Source organism: Pongo pygmaeus, chromosome 5 (assembly GCF_028885625.2).
Source record: "Pongo pygmaeus isolate AG05252 chromosome 5, NHGRI_mPonPyg2-v2.0_pri, whole genome shotgun sequence".
NCBI lineage: Eukaryota > Metazoa > Chordata > Mammalia > Primates > Hominidae > Pongo > Pongo pygmaeus.
In genome coordinates, this window is record NC_072378.2 from 63,823,380 (window position 1) to 63,838,572 (window position 15,193).

Consider the following 15,193-nt stretch of genomic DNA (forward strand, 5'->3'; position numbering starts at 1 on the left):
AAATACCACATATAGTGGAAATGATAGCATTCAGTGGTCCACTTTGGAAGCAAACATCTCCCTTCATCAGTTACACATTTCTTCTATATTTTGGCAGTGTCATGGAAACCATTATGTGTAAAAACAGTTATAAATAATAGCTTAATCTTTCAAGATTTTTGCACTGTTTCTCAGACCACAGTGCAATCAAACTAGAACTCAGGATTAAGACTCACTCAAAAACGCTCAACTACATGGCAACTGAACAACCTGCTCCTGAATGACTACTGGGTACATAACGAAATGAAGGCAGAAATAAAGATGTTCTTTGAAACCAACGAGAACAAAGACACAACATACCAGAATCTCTGAGACACATTCAAAGCAGTGTGTAGAGGGAAATTTATAGCACTAAATGCCCACAAGAGAAAGCAGGAAAGATCCAAAATTGACACCCTAACATCACAATTAAAAGAACAAGAAAAGCAAGAGCAAACACATTCAAAACCTAGCAGAAGGCAAGAAATAACTAAAATCAGAGCAGAATTGAAGGAAATAGAGACACAAAAAACCCTTCAAAAAATTAATGAATCCAGGAGCTGGTTTTTTGAAAGGATCAACAAAATTGATAGACCTCTAGCAAGACTAATAAAGAAGAAAAGAGAGAAGAATCAAATAGATGCAATAAAAAATGATAAAGGGGATATCACCACCGATCCCACAGAAATACAAACTACCATCAGAGAATACTACAAACACCTCTACGCAAATAAACTAGAAAATCTGGAAGAAACGGATAAATTCCTCGACACATACACCCTCCCAAGACTAAACCAGGAAGAAGTTGAATCTCTGAATAGACCAATAACAGGATCTGAAATTGTGGCAATAATCAATAGCTTACCAACCAAAAAGAGTCCAGGACCAGATGGATTCACAGCCGAATTCTACCAGAGGTACAAGGAGGAACTGGTACCATTCCTTCTGAAACTATTCCAATCAATAGAAAGAGAGGGAATCCTCCCTAACTCATTTTATGAGGCCAGCATCATCCTGATACCAAAGCTGGGCAGAGACACAACCAAAAAAGAGAATTTTTAGACCAATATCCTTGATGAACATTGATGCAAAAATCCTCAATAAAATACTGGCAAACTGAATCCAGCAGCACATCAAAAAGCTTATCCACCATGATCAAGTGGGCTTCATCCCTGGGATGCAAGGCTGGTTCAATATATGCAAATCAATAAATGTAATCCAGCACATAAACAGAACCAAAGACAAAAACCACATGATTATGTCAATAGATGCAGAAAAGGCCTTGGACAAAATTCAACAACGCTTCATGCTAAAAACTCTCAATAAATTAGGTACTGATGGGACGTATCTCAAAATCATAACAGCTATCTATGACAAACCCACAGCCAATATCATACTGAATGGGCAAAAACTGGAAGCATTCCCTTTGAAAACTGGCACAAGACAGGGATGCCCTCTCTCACTACTCCTATTCAACATAATATTGGAAGATCCTGCCAGGGCAATGAGGCAGGAGAAGGAAATAAAGGGTATTCAACTAGGAATAGAGGAAGTCAAATTGTCCCTGTTTGCAGATGACATGATTGTATATCTAGAAAACTCCATTGTCTCAGCCCAAAATCTCCTTAAGCTGATAAGCAACTTCAGCAAAGTCTCAGGATACAAAATCAATGTGCAAAAATCACAAGCATTCTTATACATCAATAACAGACAAACAGAGAGCCAAATCATGAGTGAACTCCCATTCACAATTGCTTCAAAGAGAATAAAACACCTAGGAATCCAACTTACAAGGGAAGTGAAGGACCACTTCAAGGAGAACTACAAACCACTGCTCAAGGAAATAAAAGAGAATACAGACAAATGGAAGAACATTCCATGCTCATGGGTAGGAAGAATCAATATCGTGAAAATGGCCATACTGCCCAAGGTAATTTATAGATTCAATGCCATCCCCATCAAGCTACCAATGACTTTCTTCACAGAATTGGAAAAAACTACTTTAAAGTTCATATGGAACCAAAAAAGAGCTCGCATCGCCAAGTCAATCCTAAGCCAAAAGAACAAAGCTGGAGGCATCACGCTACCTGACTTCAAACTATACTACAAGGCTACAGTAACCAAAAGAGCATGGTACTGGTACCAAAACAGAGATATAGATCAATGGAACAAAACAGAGCCCTCAGAAATAATGCCGCATATCTACAACTATCTGATCTTTGACAAACCTGAGAAAAACAAGCAATGGGGAAAGGATTCCCTATTTAATAAGTGGTGCTGGGAAAACTGGCTAGCCATATGTAGAAAGCTGAAACTGGATCCCTTCCTTACACCTTATACAAAAATTAATTCAAGATGGATTAGAGACTTAAATGTTAGACCTAAAACCATAAAAACCCCAGAAGAAAACCTAGGCATTACCATTCAGGGCATCGGCATGGGCAAGGACTTCATGTCTAAAACACCAAAAGCAATGGCAACGAAAGCCAAAATTGACAAATGGGATATAATTAAACTAAAGAGCTTCTGCACAGCAAAAGAAACTACCATCAGAGTGAACAGGCAACCTACAGAATGGGAGAAAATTTTCACAACCTACTCATCTGACAAAGGGCTAATATCCAGAATCTACAATGAACTCAAACAAATTGACCAGAAAAACCAAACAACCCCATCAAAAAGTGGGTGAAGGATATAAACAGACACTTCTCAAAAGAAGACATTTATGCAGCCAAAAAACACATGAAAAAATGCTCACCATCACTGGTCCTCAGAGAAATGCAAATCAAAATCACAATGAGTGAGATACCATCTCACAGCAGTTACAGTGGCAATCATTAAAAAGTCAGGAAACAACAGGTGCTGGAGAGGATGTGGAGAAATAGGAACACTTTTACACTGTTGGTGGGACTGTAAACTAGTTCAACCATTGTGGAAGTCAGTGTGGCGATTCCTCAGGGATCTAGAACTAGAAATACCATTTGACCCAGCCATCCCATTACTGGGTATATACCCAAAGGACTATAAATCATGCTGCTATGAAGACACATGCACACGTATGTTGATTGCGGCACTATTCACAATAGCAAAGACTTGGAACCAACCCAAATGTCCAACAATGATAGACTGGATTAAGAAAATGTGGCACATATATACCATGGAATACTATGCAGCCATCAAAAATGATGCGTTCATGTCCTTTGTAGGGACATGGATGAAATTGGAAATCATCATTCTCAGTAAACTATCACAAGAACAAAAAACCAAACACCACATATTCTCACTCATAGGTGGGAATTGAACAATGAGAACACATGGACACAGGAAGGGGAACATCACACTCTGGGGACTGTTGTGGGGTTGGGGGAGGGTGGAGGGATAGCATTAGGAGATATACCTAATGCTACATGACGAGTTAATGGGTGCAGCACACCAGCATGGCACATGTATACATATGTAACTAACCTGCACACTGTGCACATGTACCCTAAAACTTAAAGTATAATAATAATAAAATAAAATAAAATTTAAAAAAAGATTTTTGCATTGTAGAACATTAGACTATGGCCTATTATATCATTTCTCTACATGAAGAGATTAGACCAGAGTTTTTATAAAGATCATTTCCAGTAATATGTTTTAATGACTTTATACAACCACTATTTTTTTTTTTTTTTTTTTTTTTTTTTTTTTTTTCTTTTATTGTAATTATTATTATTGTTATTATTATACTTTAGGTTTTATGGTACATGTGCCCAATGTGCAGGTAAGTTACATATGTATACATGTGCCATGCTGGTGCACTGCACCCACCAACTCGTCATCTAGCATTAGGTATATCTCCCAATGTTATCCCTCCCCCCTACCCCCAACCCACAACAGTCCCTGAAGTGTGATGTTCCCCTTCCTGTGTCCATTTGTTCTCATTGTTCAATTCCCACCTATGAGTGAGAATATGCGGTGTTTGGTTTTTTGTTCTTGCGATAGTTTACTGAGAATGATGATTTCCAATTTCATCCATGTCCCTACAAAGGACATGAACTCATCATTTCTTATGGCTGCATAGTATTCCATGGTGTAGATGTGCCACATTTTCTTAATCCAGTCTATCATTGTTGGACATTTGGGTTGGTTCCAAGTCTTTGCTATTGTGAATAATGCGGCAATAAACATACGTGTGCATGTGTCTTTATAGCAGCATGATTTATAGTCCTTTGGGTATATACCCAGTAATGGGATGGCTGGGTCGAATGGAATTTCTAGTTCTAGATCCCTGAGGAATCGCCACACTGACTTCCACAAGGGTTGAACTAGTTTACAGTCCCACCAACAGTGTAAAAGTGTTCCTATTTCTCCACATCCTCTCCAGCACCTGTTGTTTCCTGACTTTTTAATGATCGCCATTCTAACTGGTGTGAGATGGTATCTCATTGTGGTTTTGATTTGCATTTCTCTGATGGCCAGTGATGGTGAGCATTTTTTCATGTGTCTTTTGGCTGCATAAATGTCTTCTTTTGAGAAGTGTCTGTTCATGTCCTTCGCCCACTTTTTGATGGGGTTGTTTGTTTTTTTCTTGTAAATTTGTTGGAGTTCATTGTAGATTCTGGATATTAGCCCTTTGTCAGATGAGTAGGTTGCGAAAATTTTCTCCCATTTTGTAGGTTGCCTGTTCACTCTGATGGTAGTTTCCTTTGCTGTGCAGAAGCTCTTTAGTTTAATTAGATCCCATTTGTCAATTTTGGCTTTTGTTGCCATTGCTTTTGGTGTTTTAGACATGAAGTCCTTGCCCATGCCTATGTCCTGAATGGTATTGCCTAGGTTTTCTTCTAGGGTTTTTATGGTTTTAGGTCTAACATTTAAGTCTTTAATCCATCTTGAATTGATTTTTGTATAAGGTGTAAGGAAGGGATCCAGTTTCAGCTTTCTACATATGGCTAGCCAGTTTTCCCAGCACCATTTATTAAATAGGGAATCCTTTCCCCATTTCTTAAAATCCTCAATAAAATACTGGCAAACAGAATCCAGCAGCACATCAAAAAGCTTATCCACCATGATCAAGTGGGCTTCATCCCTGGGATGCAAGGCTGGTTCAATATACGCAAATCAATAAATGTAATCCAGCATATAAACAGAACCAAAGACAAAAACCACATGATTATCTCAATAGATGCAGAAAAGGCCTTTGACAAAATTCAACAACTCTTCATGCTAAAAACTCTCAATAAATTAGGAATTGATGGGACGTATCTCAAAATAATAAGAGCTATTTATGACAAACCCACAGCCAATATCATACTGAATGGGCAAAAACTGGAAGCATTCCCTTTGAAAACTGGCACAAGACAGGGATGCCCTCTCTCGCCACTTCTATTCAACATAGTGTTGGAAGTTCTGGCCAGGGCAATTAGGCAGGAGAAGGAAATCAAGGGTATTCAATTAGGAAAAGAGGAAGTCAAATTGTCCCTGTTTGCAGATGACATGATTGTATATCTAGAAAACCCCATTGTCTCAGCCCAAAATCTCCTTAAGCTGATAAGCAACTTCAGCAAAGTCTCAGGATACAAAATCAATGTGCAAAAATCACAAGCATTCTTATACATCAATAACAGACAAACAGAGAGCCAAATCATGAGTGAACTCCCATTCACAATTGCTTCAAAGAGAATAAAATACCTAGGAATCCAACTTACAAGGGATGTGAAAGACCTCTTCAAGGAGAACTACAAACCACTGCTCAAGGAAATAAAAGAGGATACAACCACTATTAAGCAGCTATTTTAATGCCACTTAGTGTCAGATATTAGCTGTACAAGAGTGAACAACACAGAAATCATATTTATGTAATGCCTAGTTGTTTAACTTGGTGCTGGCTATCATTTTAGATATCTGCACATTCCTGGAACCCAATCTTTCATGGATACCAAACAATGACTACTATGACAACATCTGCATCTAAATTGTGTAAAACAATTTTAAAAGTAGAAAATGCTATAGTAACCAAGACAGTTTGGAATTGGGTAAAAGAAAGACATATGGATTAATTGAAAAAAAACTAAGACTCCAGAAGTTGACCCGCATGTATACCATTGATTGATTTTTGACAAGGTGTAAAAGTAATTCCATGGATAAGGAATAAGCTTCTAAACACAAGGCTCTGGAACAATTGTATCACCAAGTTTTTGTATTTTCCTTTCCTTCATTGCCAGATAATTTTAAGATGGAGTCTAGAAAGAAGACTAATTAGACTAGATGGTATTTGTCAGTTGAGAAGTTAGAAATAAGTTCATTTGCTAAACAAATAAGATGGTTATCATATTCATGCTAAGAAAGATCAGAAAAAAATTCAAATAATCACTGTGATGAAAATTTTAGGAAGCCAATTCAAAATTAATTAGGATTGCCTAGAAGAATTAAGAGCCTAGGTGAGGAATTCCATAAGAATTTTAGTGGAATAAGCCATTATTATGAATTTTGACAAAATACAAGATTGAAATTGACAAATGTAGGACTCTAATACATCAACATGTGCTTTTCCTGATCTTCTTTCCACCCTTGTTTATTCTACCCTCTAAACACGGGAGATCAATTCAAAGGACTGGTTTTAGCCTCCAGCTACTGAACAGCTTTGGTTAATAAGAAGCACCTGCAGAAGACTAGACGCCAACAGGAAAGGGGTTGTCTAGTATTTTCTAGTCTCCTCCCTGTCTGTTCTTATTGGATTACCTGTGTCCTACTTCCAAAGGCCACACCTTCTGTAACCTAGAAGCTTTCCGTTTTAGGTTCTGGTCCTTCTCTTACCTCTGTCTCTTTAGGCCCAATGCTGGTAACTATGTTTTGCTGTTATTGGTCTCTTGAGGACTGTGAGATCCTTAGTTTTCCTTAAACTCTACCCACGTTTTAATAAGTAATTACCGTATTGAACTCTCCCCAAATACCCAATTAGAGTGTTAATTCGCTGATGTGACTCTGATCAACACGGTGGATGAACATATTGGAAAATGTCAACAAATGCCTTGCAAATGATTTGTTATAATGACTAAATGACTAGAAAGGCAAGAAAAACTGGAAGGAGATTAGGAGATGTAGGTGAGGTCAAAATAATCAAAGAATAGTTGCAATGGGAATGAAGAAAGGGAAAAGTGAAAAGTAGCAAGATTATGTTTTAAAAGACCAAATTTAAGGTTTTATTTACTAATAATGAAGAATTTGTGTCCTGATTATTTCCAAGAGGTGGCTATGGGATGAATTGTTTGAGAGACATTTTAACTCTGCTACATTTACCAAGAACCTTATATGTGAGAAATGATGTATTAGGCATTCTATGTGAGTTACAACAGCTAAACCACAAGCTATCAGCCTGTAAAAGTACAAGGAGAATACCACATTTAAATTTGTAATTAATTTTATCATGGTTTTAAGAAATTTTGTAGACAAAATTATATCATATTGAACATACCAAATAGAATGACTTGTTCTTTCATGTTACTGAATTTTCAGCCATAAATTATACACCTAAAGCCTTTTAAACATTAGGGTAATATATGAAGCAAAAACACACAACCATACATACACAGACACAAACCACTATAAGTTTATCGTCGAAGGAAAAATTAATTTCACTGCCACAAAGTAACACTTATAAATTCCACAAGATAGAACTTCTTTAAATAATGAAAAATCTTCTCTTTCTGGTAAACACAATTCTTTAACCTTTTTCCTTTTTACATCCTTACCAATTTGATAGCAATTACAAGAGGAGATTAGTGATTTCAAATACGCTTTAAAGTAAGAACTGTTATCTAAGAAAACTGGCTTATCATTAATATATCAAGGCTCTGAATTCAAATTCACAGATATTATCTCCTTCAATTTTTGCATAGTGCTTTTGTTAAATAAAATACACGAAATTAACTTATATTCTGAATTATATAAAATGAAACACAAAACTTTAAATTTAAAAATGATATACCATGCCATAGAGGATAGGAAATCTCAAGAAAGTTCCAGTGATTTCCTCTTTCCCATATTAAAAAAAATGCTACCACTGAAGATACCGTTAGAAAGAGTATGTTATATTGTGTTCAACTTGACAAAGAAGCTATTTCAAGAAATGAGAATAATAAGTTATTTCTAAACTTTGAGAGATCTGTTGTAATAAATTGAACTAGTTCAGTTTCTGATTGCTTGCCAGCAGTATAGCTGTCTCCAACCTACTACTGTATTGATCTGGTAGCCTTTGTGGCAGTGCATAAAGAATAACCATCTGTGTCAGGTACAACAGCAGGTGCCTTCTCCATTGAACTGGCTGCTGCCCTGATTACAATGAGGCTGTTTAGAGCACCCGGTGACCATGACAGGCTCTTTCTTCTCTGTAGAAAAGAAACTCATTTCTAAAAGTTTACTGAACAAAAACTGAAAAACTCACCAGAAATCGTCAGCTGTTGAGGTGCCAGAATGGATTCCAGTGAAGACAAAGTAAGAGATCTAGTGAAGGGAAGATGCCAGCTTGCAGAGGGAAATTCCTGATATTGCACACTAGGCTGAAGTTCCCATTTGGACCATTCTGAAGAAGTCTTGACTTCTTTTTTAAGAGAGGTCATATAATCTGTAAAATATGGCCAATCTGGCCTAATTACAGACATGGAGGAAGACGTCTGTATTGAAAGTGCTGGAGTTGCTGAAACTGTATAAAATGCAACATTGGTGGTGACTTCTGAAAAATCAGGCACTGAGCCTGTCAATGGTGGCAGAGTATTTTTGAAGTCATTTGCATGTGTAATTTCTGAATATGTCTTTAAAGTAACATCCGGATAAATTTGTAAGTTTAACTCAAAATCCAGAGAACTATCACTTGGGTGAAGTTTGAACGGTGTATGAGATCCTTTACTTTTTTCCATGTCCAATAAGCTGTCTTGATTTAGTACCTCAGTGGGGCCCATAGTTATGCCATATTGTCTTATTTTCAATAGTTTTAAAATGTTTGCTGATACTGACAGTTCATCAGTAGTCATTTTTGAAGTCAAATCAGAATTCATCAAGTCTGAAGAGATAGTTTGTGAGGGGACAATGGATAAACAAGTCTTATCCAAACATAAATTAACATCCAAATTACTTGATAGGGTAATGGATTCTTCCAAGGATGAGGATAAAATTGTTCTTTTTGCACTCTTTTTAGAAGGAAATAAAGATGGCACTTCTGTGAATGCCACTGATGGTGTTATTTCAGTAGCAGAAGAAAATGAATGCCCAGAAGTGATAGTTTGAGCTCCCATTAGTGCACACCAGCTGGCTAATATCGCTGAGTTCATCCAGAATGTCTCATAAAAGTGGGACTGTTTGCTATGCAAAACTTGATCTGAGAATTCACGAGAGGATTTTATTTCAGTCATAGAACATGTTGCACATGTTTGGCTTAATTCTCTTAAAGAATCAGCAGCCTGTGATTTGATGTTTGTGAGTCTCTGGTTGCTTGAAGCTTCAGTAATAGCCTGATATTCACTGGGATTGAAGGCTTTTGTACCGAACCGGTGCAGAGCTGATGAGTTTAAGATGGTTACCTGTTTAGATATAATTATCTTAGCAGGAAAAATGGGAGACATCGAGGGGCTCAGCAATCTCCAGTGCTCTCTTCTTGAAATTAAAGAATCAGCTGAATATTCTTCAATATCCTCTTGAGCCCCCCTAGAGACAACTGGAGTTGCACTTATGGAGGCAGCTGTAAGCAGGAATCCACGGGAGAGTAATGACTGCCTGTTTAGCTCAATATCAGCCCCTGGAATGCTTCTAATTACTGAAGTCGTTGGGGTAGCAGATGAAGCAACAGTCTGATAGTTCTCAAATAATAAAGATTGTGTAGGAAAAATAAAATCTGACATAACGGAAGACATGATAAATGGGGTCCTTGCTCTCCTATCAGGAAAAAAGAAACCTAGTGTGGCTGCTGAAGTTCGAATAGGCATATGTGATACCGATGTTTTGTCCTGGACAATTTGTGCTGGGTCATGAATACCAAAATTCAGGAATCGAGAAGAGGAAACATCTGCGGAAGAAAGAAGACCGTGTTTTGCTGAAAGCTCTCTAGTGACAATCAGTTCTTCGAGTAAGTAGCTTTCCAAGGGTGTGCTAATTCTTAACGCTGCCAAACCAGTGGTTGGGAGAATGTCATGCTTGACAATGCCTGTCTGTTTTGGACCCACAAAAAGGAAAAAAGCCAAAAAGATTAGAAAAATGAATCAGAAACGAACCACTTTGGCACTGGGATAAATCTCAGGCAAATTGCACTGCCACCTTACATCCATTATATGTAGACAAATATGGTTCTGTAAATCGCATTTCTAATAAAAGTACATGAGGAGTTTAATGATTTCACAAACTGCATAAATGCAAAGATTCCTATTATTTACACTCCATGGGAGGGCTAAAGTCAGAACAAATGGCATTACACAGAATTGACATATTCCCAACTAAATGATTCCTTTGAATAATAAAACATGAAAAATTACAACTCCTTGTCATTGACACAACCAATGAATGTTTGACTTATCAGGCTAGAAATGTTAGAAATACTGTTTTACTTCCTCAATAGGCAAAATGTTCTGTTTATATTAGATAACACTATATTTCAACTTAATTTTTTAAAAGAATAGAAATTACATAGATGAAAAATAGACAAGGTACATTTCTACTTAGAATACCCAATAGCCTTCAAAATTATTTTTTCTTAAAGAATTCCTTGCTAAGGGCTACAATTCTTACCCTGATTATCCGAAGTGGCATTGGCTACATGAAGAGTAAATTTGGAATTTAATATACAATGTACTGTTTATAATATGACATCACTTGGTTTAGAAAGTTAAATATTTGGACATGTAAAAAACAGCCTGAAGTTGTTAAAATAATTCACAATAGGAAAATAAGCACATATCTTTTATCTGAGTGTTAGTCAAATAATTTGATAGGAATATAAATTTACCTTAATGGCTCAGAGAATATGAAGTAAAGACACATTGATGCAAGTAGCACAAGGACCTTTTAAAACAAAATGTGCTGGGATTGAGGTCCAGTTGTCTATTAAAATTTACACAGTGGAATAAAAACTGTTAATTTACATTTTTTTAATGATACAGAAATAGTATTAGCAAACAACATTGCTTAAAACAAAACTTAAAACAGGAGACAGAACCAATAGTGCTTAATTTTACACCCCTAAAAATCATGTATCTCAGAAAAAAAGATTTTAATAATTCAGAAAATATGCTTTTACTACACAACTTTTTCAAACTCAAACTTCTTAATATCTTACTCACTTCTACTTACCTTGATCAACTGGATAAGTGTCCATTATGGCTGGTATTCTAGTAGCCTTTATAGATGGAAAGCTGCTGACCAAAGTCTCAGAAGGGGGAACTGTGTATGTCTGTGTGGAAATGGGATCTGTTCTTTGAAAGATGGGAGTTAAACAGGTAATTCTTCTTATTTCATCACCACAAAGAAGCCCAGTGGAGCAGGTCTGCAAATGACGATTACAGTAATTAAATTAAGCTCAGTTTCTTTGTTCCTGAGAGAAATTTTAAAGTTTGCTTTGAGATCCATTTGCATTTTCATAGACTTATTGGATAGCTCAAATAAAATATTTTACTTGAAAATTAAATCTCCATAGTAAATTTTACCCATATTTCAAAATGGACTCAATCCTTTCAATTTGAGATATGCACAGTTGAATGCCCAAATTTATTCTTAATTCCTTTAATTTTAAGTCAAAATACTATTTTTACTTTTGAGAATATAGTTTTCCAATGAAGAATTTGTACTGTATGGTAAGTAATGTGGATATAAAAAAGAAGTCACATTACAAATTATAAAACTTTTCTGCTCTAAAAGTCAAATTTAGTTGGAAGCTAATGTAAAATGCAGTATCTGCAACAGAAAATTTGAAAACATATTCTTGTGATTTGCAAATTATTTTAGTTTGTATTGGCTTGCAGTAGGAATGATCTTTATATGTTTTAGTTTGACATGAAAAGGCTATTTCTACCATATCCTATAAAATACCTTTCACATGAAGAAACTGTGAATGAAAATTGCGATAATATATAAATAAGTATAAATGGACCAGAGAGATACGTTTATAAATGTAGAGTTAAAAACAAGTTATACTATATGAATCATTTTTATTTGTAAGAAAATAATATTTCAAAATGATTTTAAAATAATAATACATGTCTATTTCCTAATAATAAAGACATACCTAATAGGCATCCCTGCTTTAGTGTTCTAATATTTGTTAAAGATTACATCTAATTTGCAGAACACTTAAGTCTTGTTTCAGATGTGGGTGGTGGTTGTTTCACAGTTCCATATTCTCTAGTCACTTTCAACTCACACCAAAATTTTGTATAAATGTCAGATGATTCCTGATGTTAGATAACTGCTTTTCTCAACAAAGAAAAGCCCAGGACCAGATGGCTTTACTGCTGAAATTGATCATACTTTTAGAAAAGAACTAACACCAAGTCTTTGCTATTATGAATAGTGCCACAATAAACATACGTGTGCATGTCTTTATAGCAGCATGATTTATAATCCTTTGGGTATATACCCAGTAATGGGATGCCTGGGTCAAATGGTATTTCTAGTTCGCAACCCAAATGTCCAACAATGATAGACTGGATTAAGAAAATGTGGCACATATACACCATGGAATACTATGCAGCCATCAAAAATGATGAGTTCATGTCCTTTGTAGGGACATGGATGAAGCTGGAAACCATCATTCTCAGCAAACTATCGCAAGGACAAAAAAACCAAACACTGCATGTTCTCACTCATGGGTGGGAATTGAACAATGAGAACATGTGGACACAGGAAGGGGAACATCACACACCGGGGACTGTTGTGGGGTGGGGGAAGAGGGGAGGGATAGCATTAGGAGATATACCTAATGCTAAATGACCAGTTAATGGGTGCAGCACACCAACATGGCACATGTATACATATGTAACTAACCTGCACGTTGTGCACATGTACCCTAAAACTTGAAGTATAATAATAATAAAATTAAAAAAATATATGAAAACAAAATAAAAAAAGAAAAGAACTAACACCAATTCTTCTCAAGCTATTACAAAACATTGAAGAGGAGGAAATTCTTCCTTATTCATTCTATGAGGCCAGCATTACCCTGACACCAAAACTAGACAAGAACATAAAAAAAATCCACAGGCAACTATCATTGATGAACCTAAATGCAAAAGTTCTCCCCAAAACACTAGCAAACTGAATACAACAACACATCAAAAAATAATACACTATGATCAAGTGGGATTTATCCCAGGCATGCAAGGATGTTTCAACATATGTAAATCAATAAATGTGATATATCAATCAACAATATCAAGGACAAAATCTATATAAATATCTCAATAGATGCAGAAATTAATTTGATAAAATTGAACATCACTTCATGATAAAAACTCTCAACAACTTTGGCATTAAAAAAATACCTTAACATAATGAAGGTCACAAATGACAAACCCACACCTGAAATCATACTAAATGGGCAAAAGATGAAACCCTTTCCTCTAAGAACTGTAATAAGACACGATGCCCACTTTCACCATTGTTATTCACCATTGTCCTGGAAGTGCCAACAAGAGCAATTAGGAACGAGAGAGAAACAAAGAGCATTAAAATTAGAAAAAAGGAAGTCAAATTGACCCTCTTTGCAGGAGACATAATCTTATATATAGAAAAACCTAAAGACTCCACCACAAAATCTCTTAGAGCTGATGGACAAATTCAGTGAAATTGTAGAATAAAAAAATCAACATACAAAATTTAGCAGTTTCCATACGCCAATAATGAACTATTTGAAAAAGAAATTAAAACTGCAATCCCAGTCACAATAGCCACACAAAAGAAATACATAGGAATAAATTTAACCAAGGAGGGGAAAAATCTTTGCAAGGAAAACTACAAAACACTGATGAAAGACATTGAAGAGGATACAAATGAAGGGAAAGACATCCCATGCTTATGGAGCAGAAGAATTAATATTATTTAAATGACTGTATTAAACCATTCTGCATTGCTATAAAGAAATACCTGAGACTGGGTATTTCATAAAGAAAATAGGTTTAATTGGCTCTCAGTTCTGCAGGCTTTAGAGGAAGCATGGTGCTGGCATCTGCTTGGCTTCTAAGAAAGCCTCAGATAGTTTACAGTCATAACAGAAGACAAAGAGGGAGTAGGCACATCACATGACAAAAGCAGGAGCAACAAAGATAGAGAGAGAGAGAGAGAGCCGGGGAGGGGATGGGTAGGGGACACACACTTTAAAATAACCAGATCTCACAGGAACTCACCAACTACTGTGACACCAGCAGAAAGTGATGAGGGATCCACCTCCATGACCCAAATTCCTCCCCCCAAGCCACAACTCCAGCACTGGGGATTGCAATTTAACATGAGATTTGAGCAGGGTCAAATATTCAAACTTTATGAATGACCATGCTACTCAAAGCAATCTACAGATTCAAATAAATCTCTATCAAAAGACCAATGATATTTTTCAGAGAGATAGGAAAAACAACTCTAAATTTATATGGAATCACAAAAGATTCTGAATAGCCAAAGCAATCCTAAGTAAAAAGAACAAAGCTGGAGGCATCATAGTCTCTGACTTTAAATTATACTATGAAGCTATAGTAACTTAAAACAGCATGGCATTGGTAGGAAAACAGACACATAGACCAATGGAACAGAATAGAGAAGAAAGATATATTCACATATTTACAACTAGCTGATTTTTGATAGAGATACCAAACGTTAGAGAAAGAATGCTATCTTCAATAAATAGTGCAGGGAAAACTGGATATTCATATGAAGAAAAATAAAACTAGACTCCTATCTCTCACCATATACAAAAATCAACTCAAAATTGATTACAGACTTAAGCATAAGAACCCAAGCTATAAAACTACTAGAAGAAAACAGAGTAAATGCCTCAGGACATTGGTATAGGCGAAGATTTTTATGAGTATGATCTCAAAAGCACAAGAAACAAAAACAAAAATAGACAAATGTAATTGAGTTAAACTAAGGAGCTTCTGCGTAGAAAAGGAAACAATCGACAGAGTGAATAGATAACCTGCAAAATGAGAGAAAATGTTTTCAC

General features: G+C 36.0%; 1 protein-coding gene across 3 annotated transcripts in view; it reads right to left on the bottom strand.

Annotated features, from left to right (window-relative positions):
* LOC129037901 (protein eyes shut homolog) overlaps window positions 1-15,193 on the bottom strand; it is a 359,551-nt gene that overhangs the window by 205,955 nt on the left and 138,403 nt on the right. For all 3 annotated transcript variants that reach the window (XM_063666298.1, XM_063666300.1, XM_063666299.1), the window contains 2 exons: window positions 11,335-11,527; window positions 8,444-10,057 (listed from right to left, as the gene is read on the bottom strand). In XM_063666298.1, coding sequence (XP_063522368.1) covers window positions 8,444-10,057; window positions 11,335-11,527 — 1,807 coding nt within the window. The remainder of the gene's footprint in view (window positions 1-8,443; window positions 10,058-11,334; window positions 11,528-15,193) is intronic.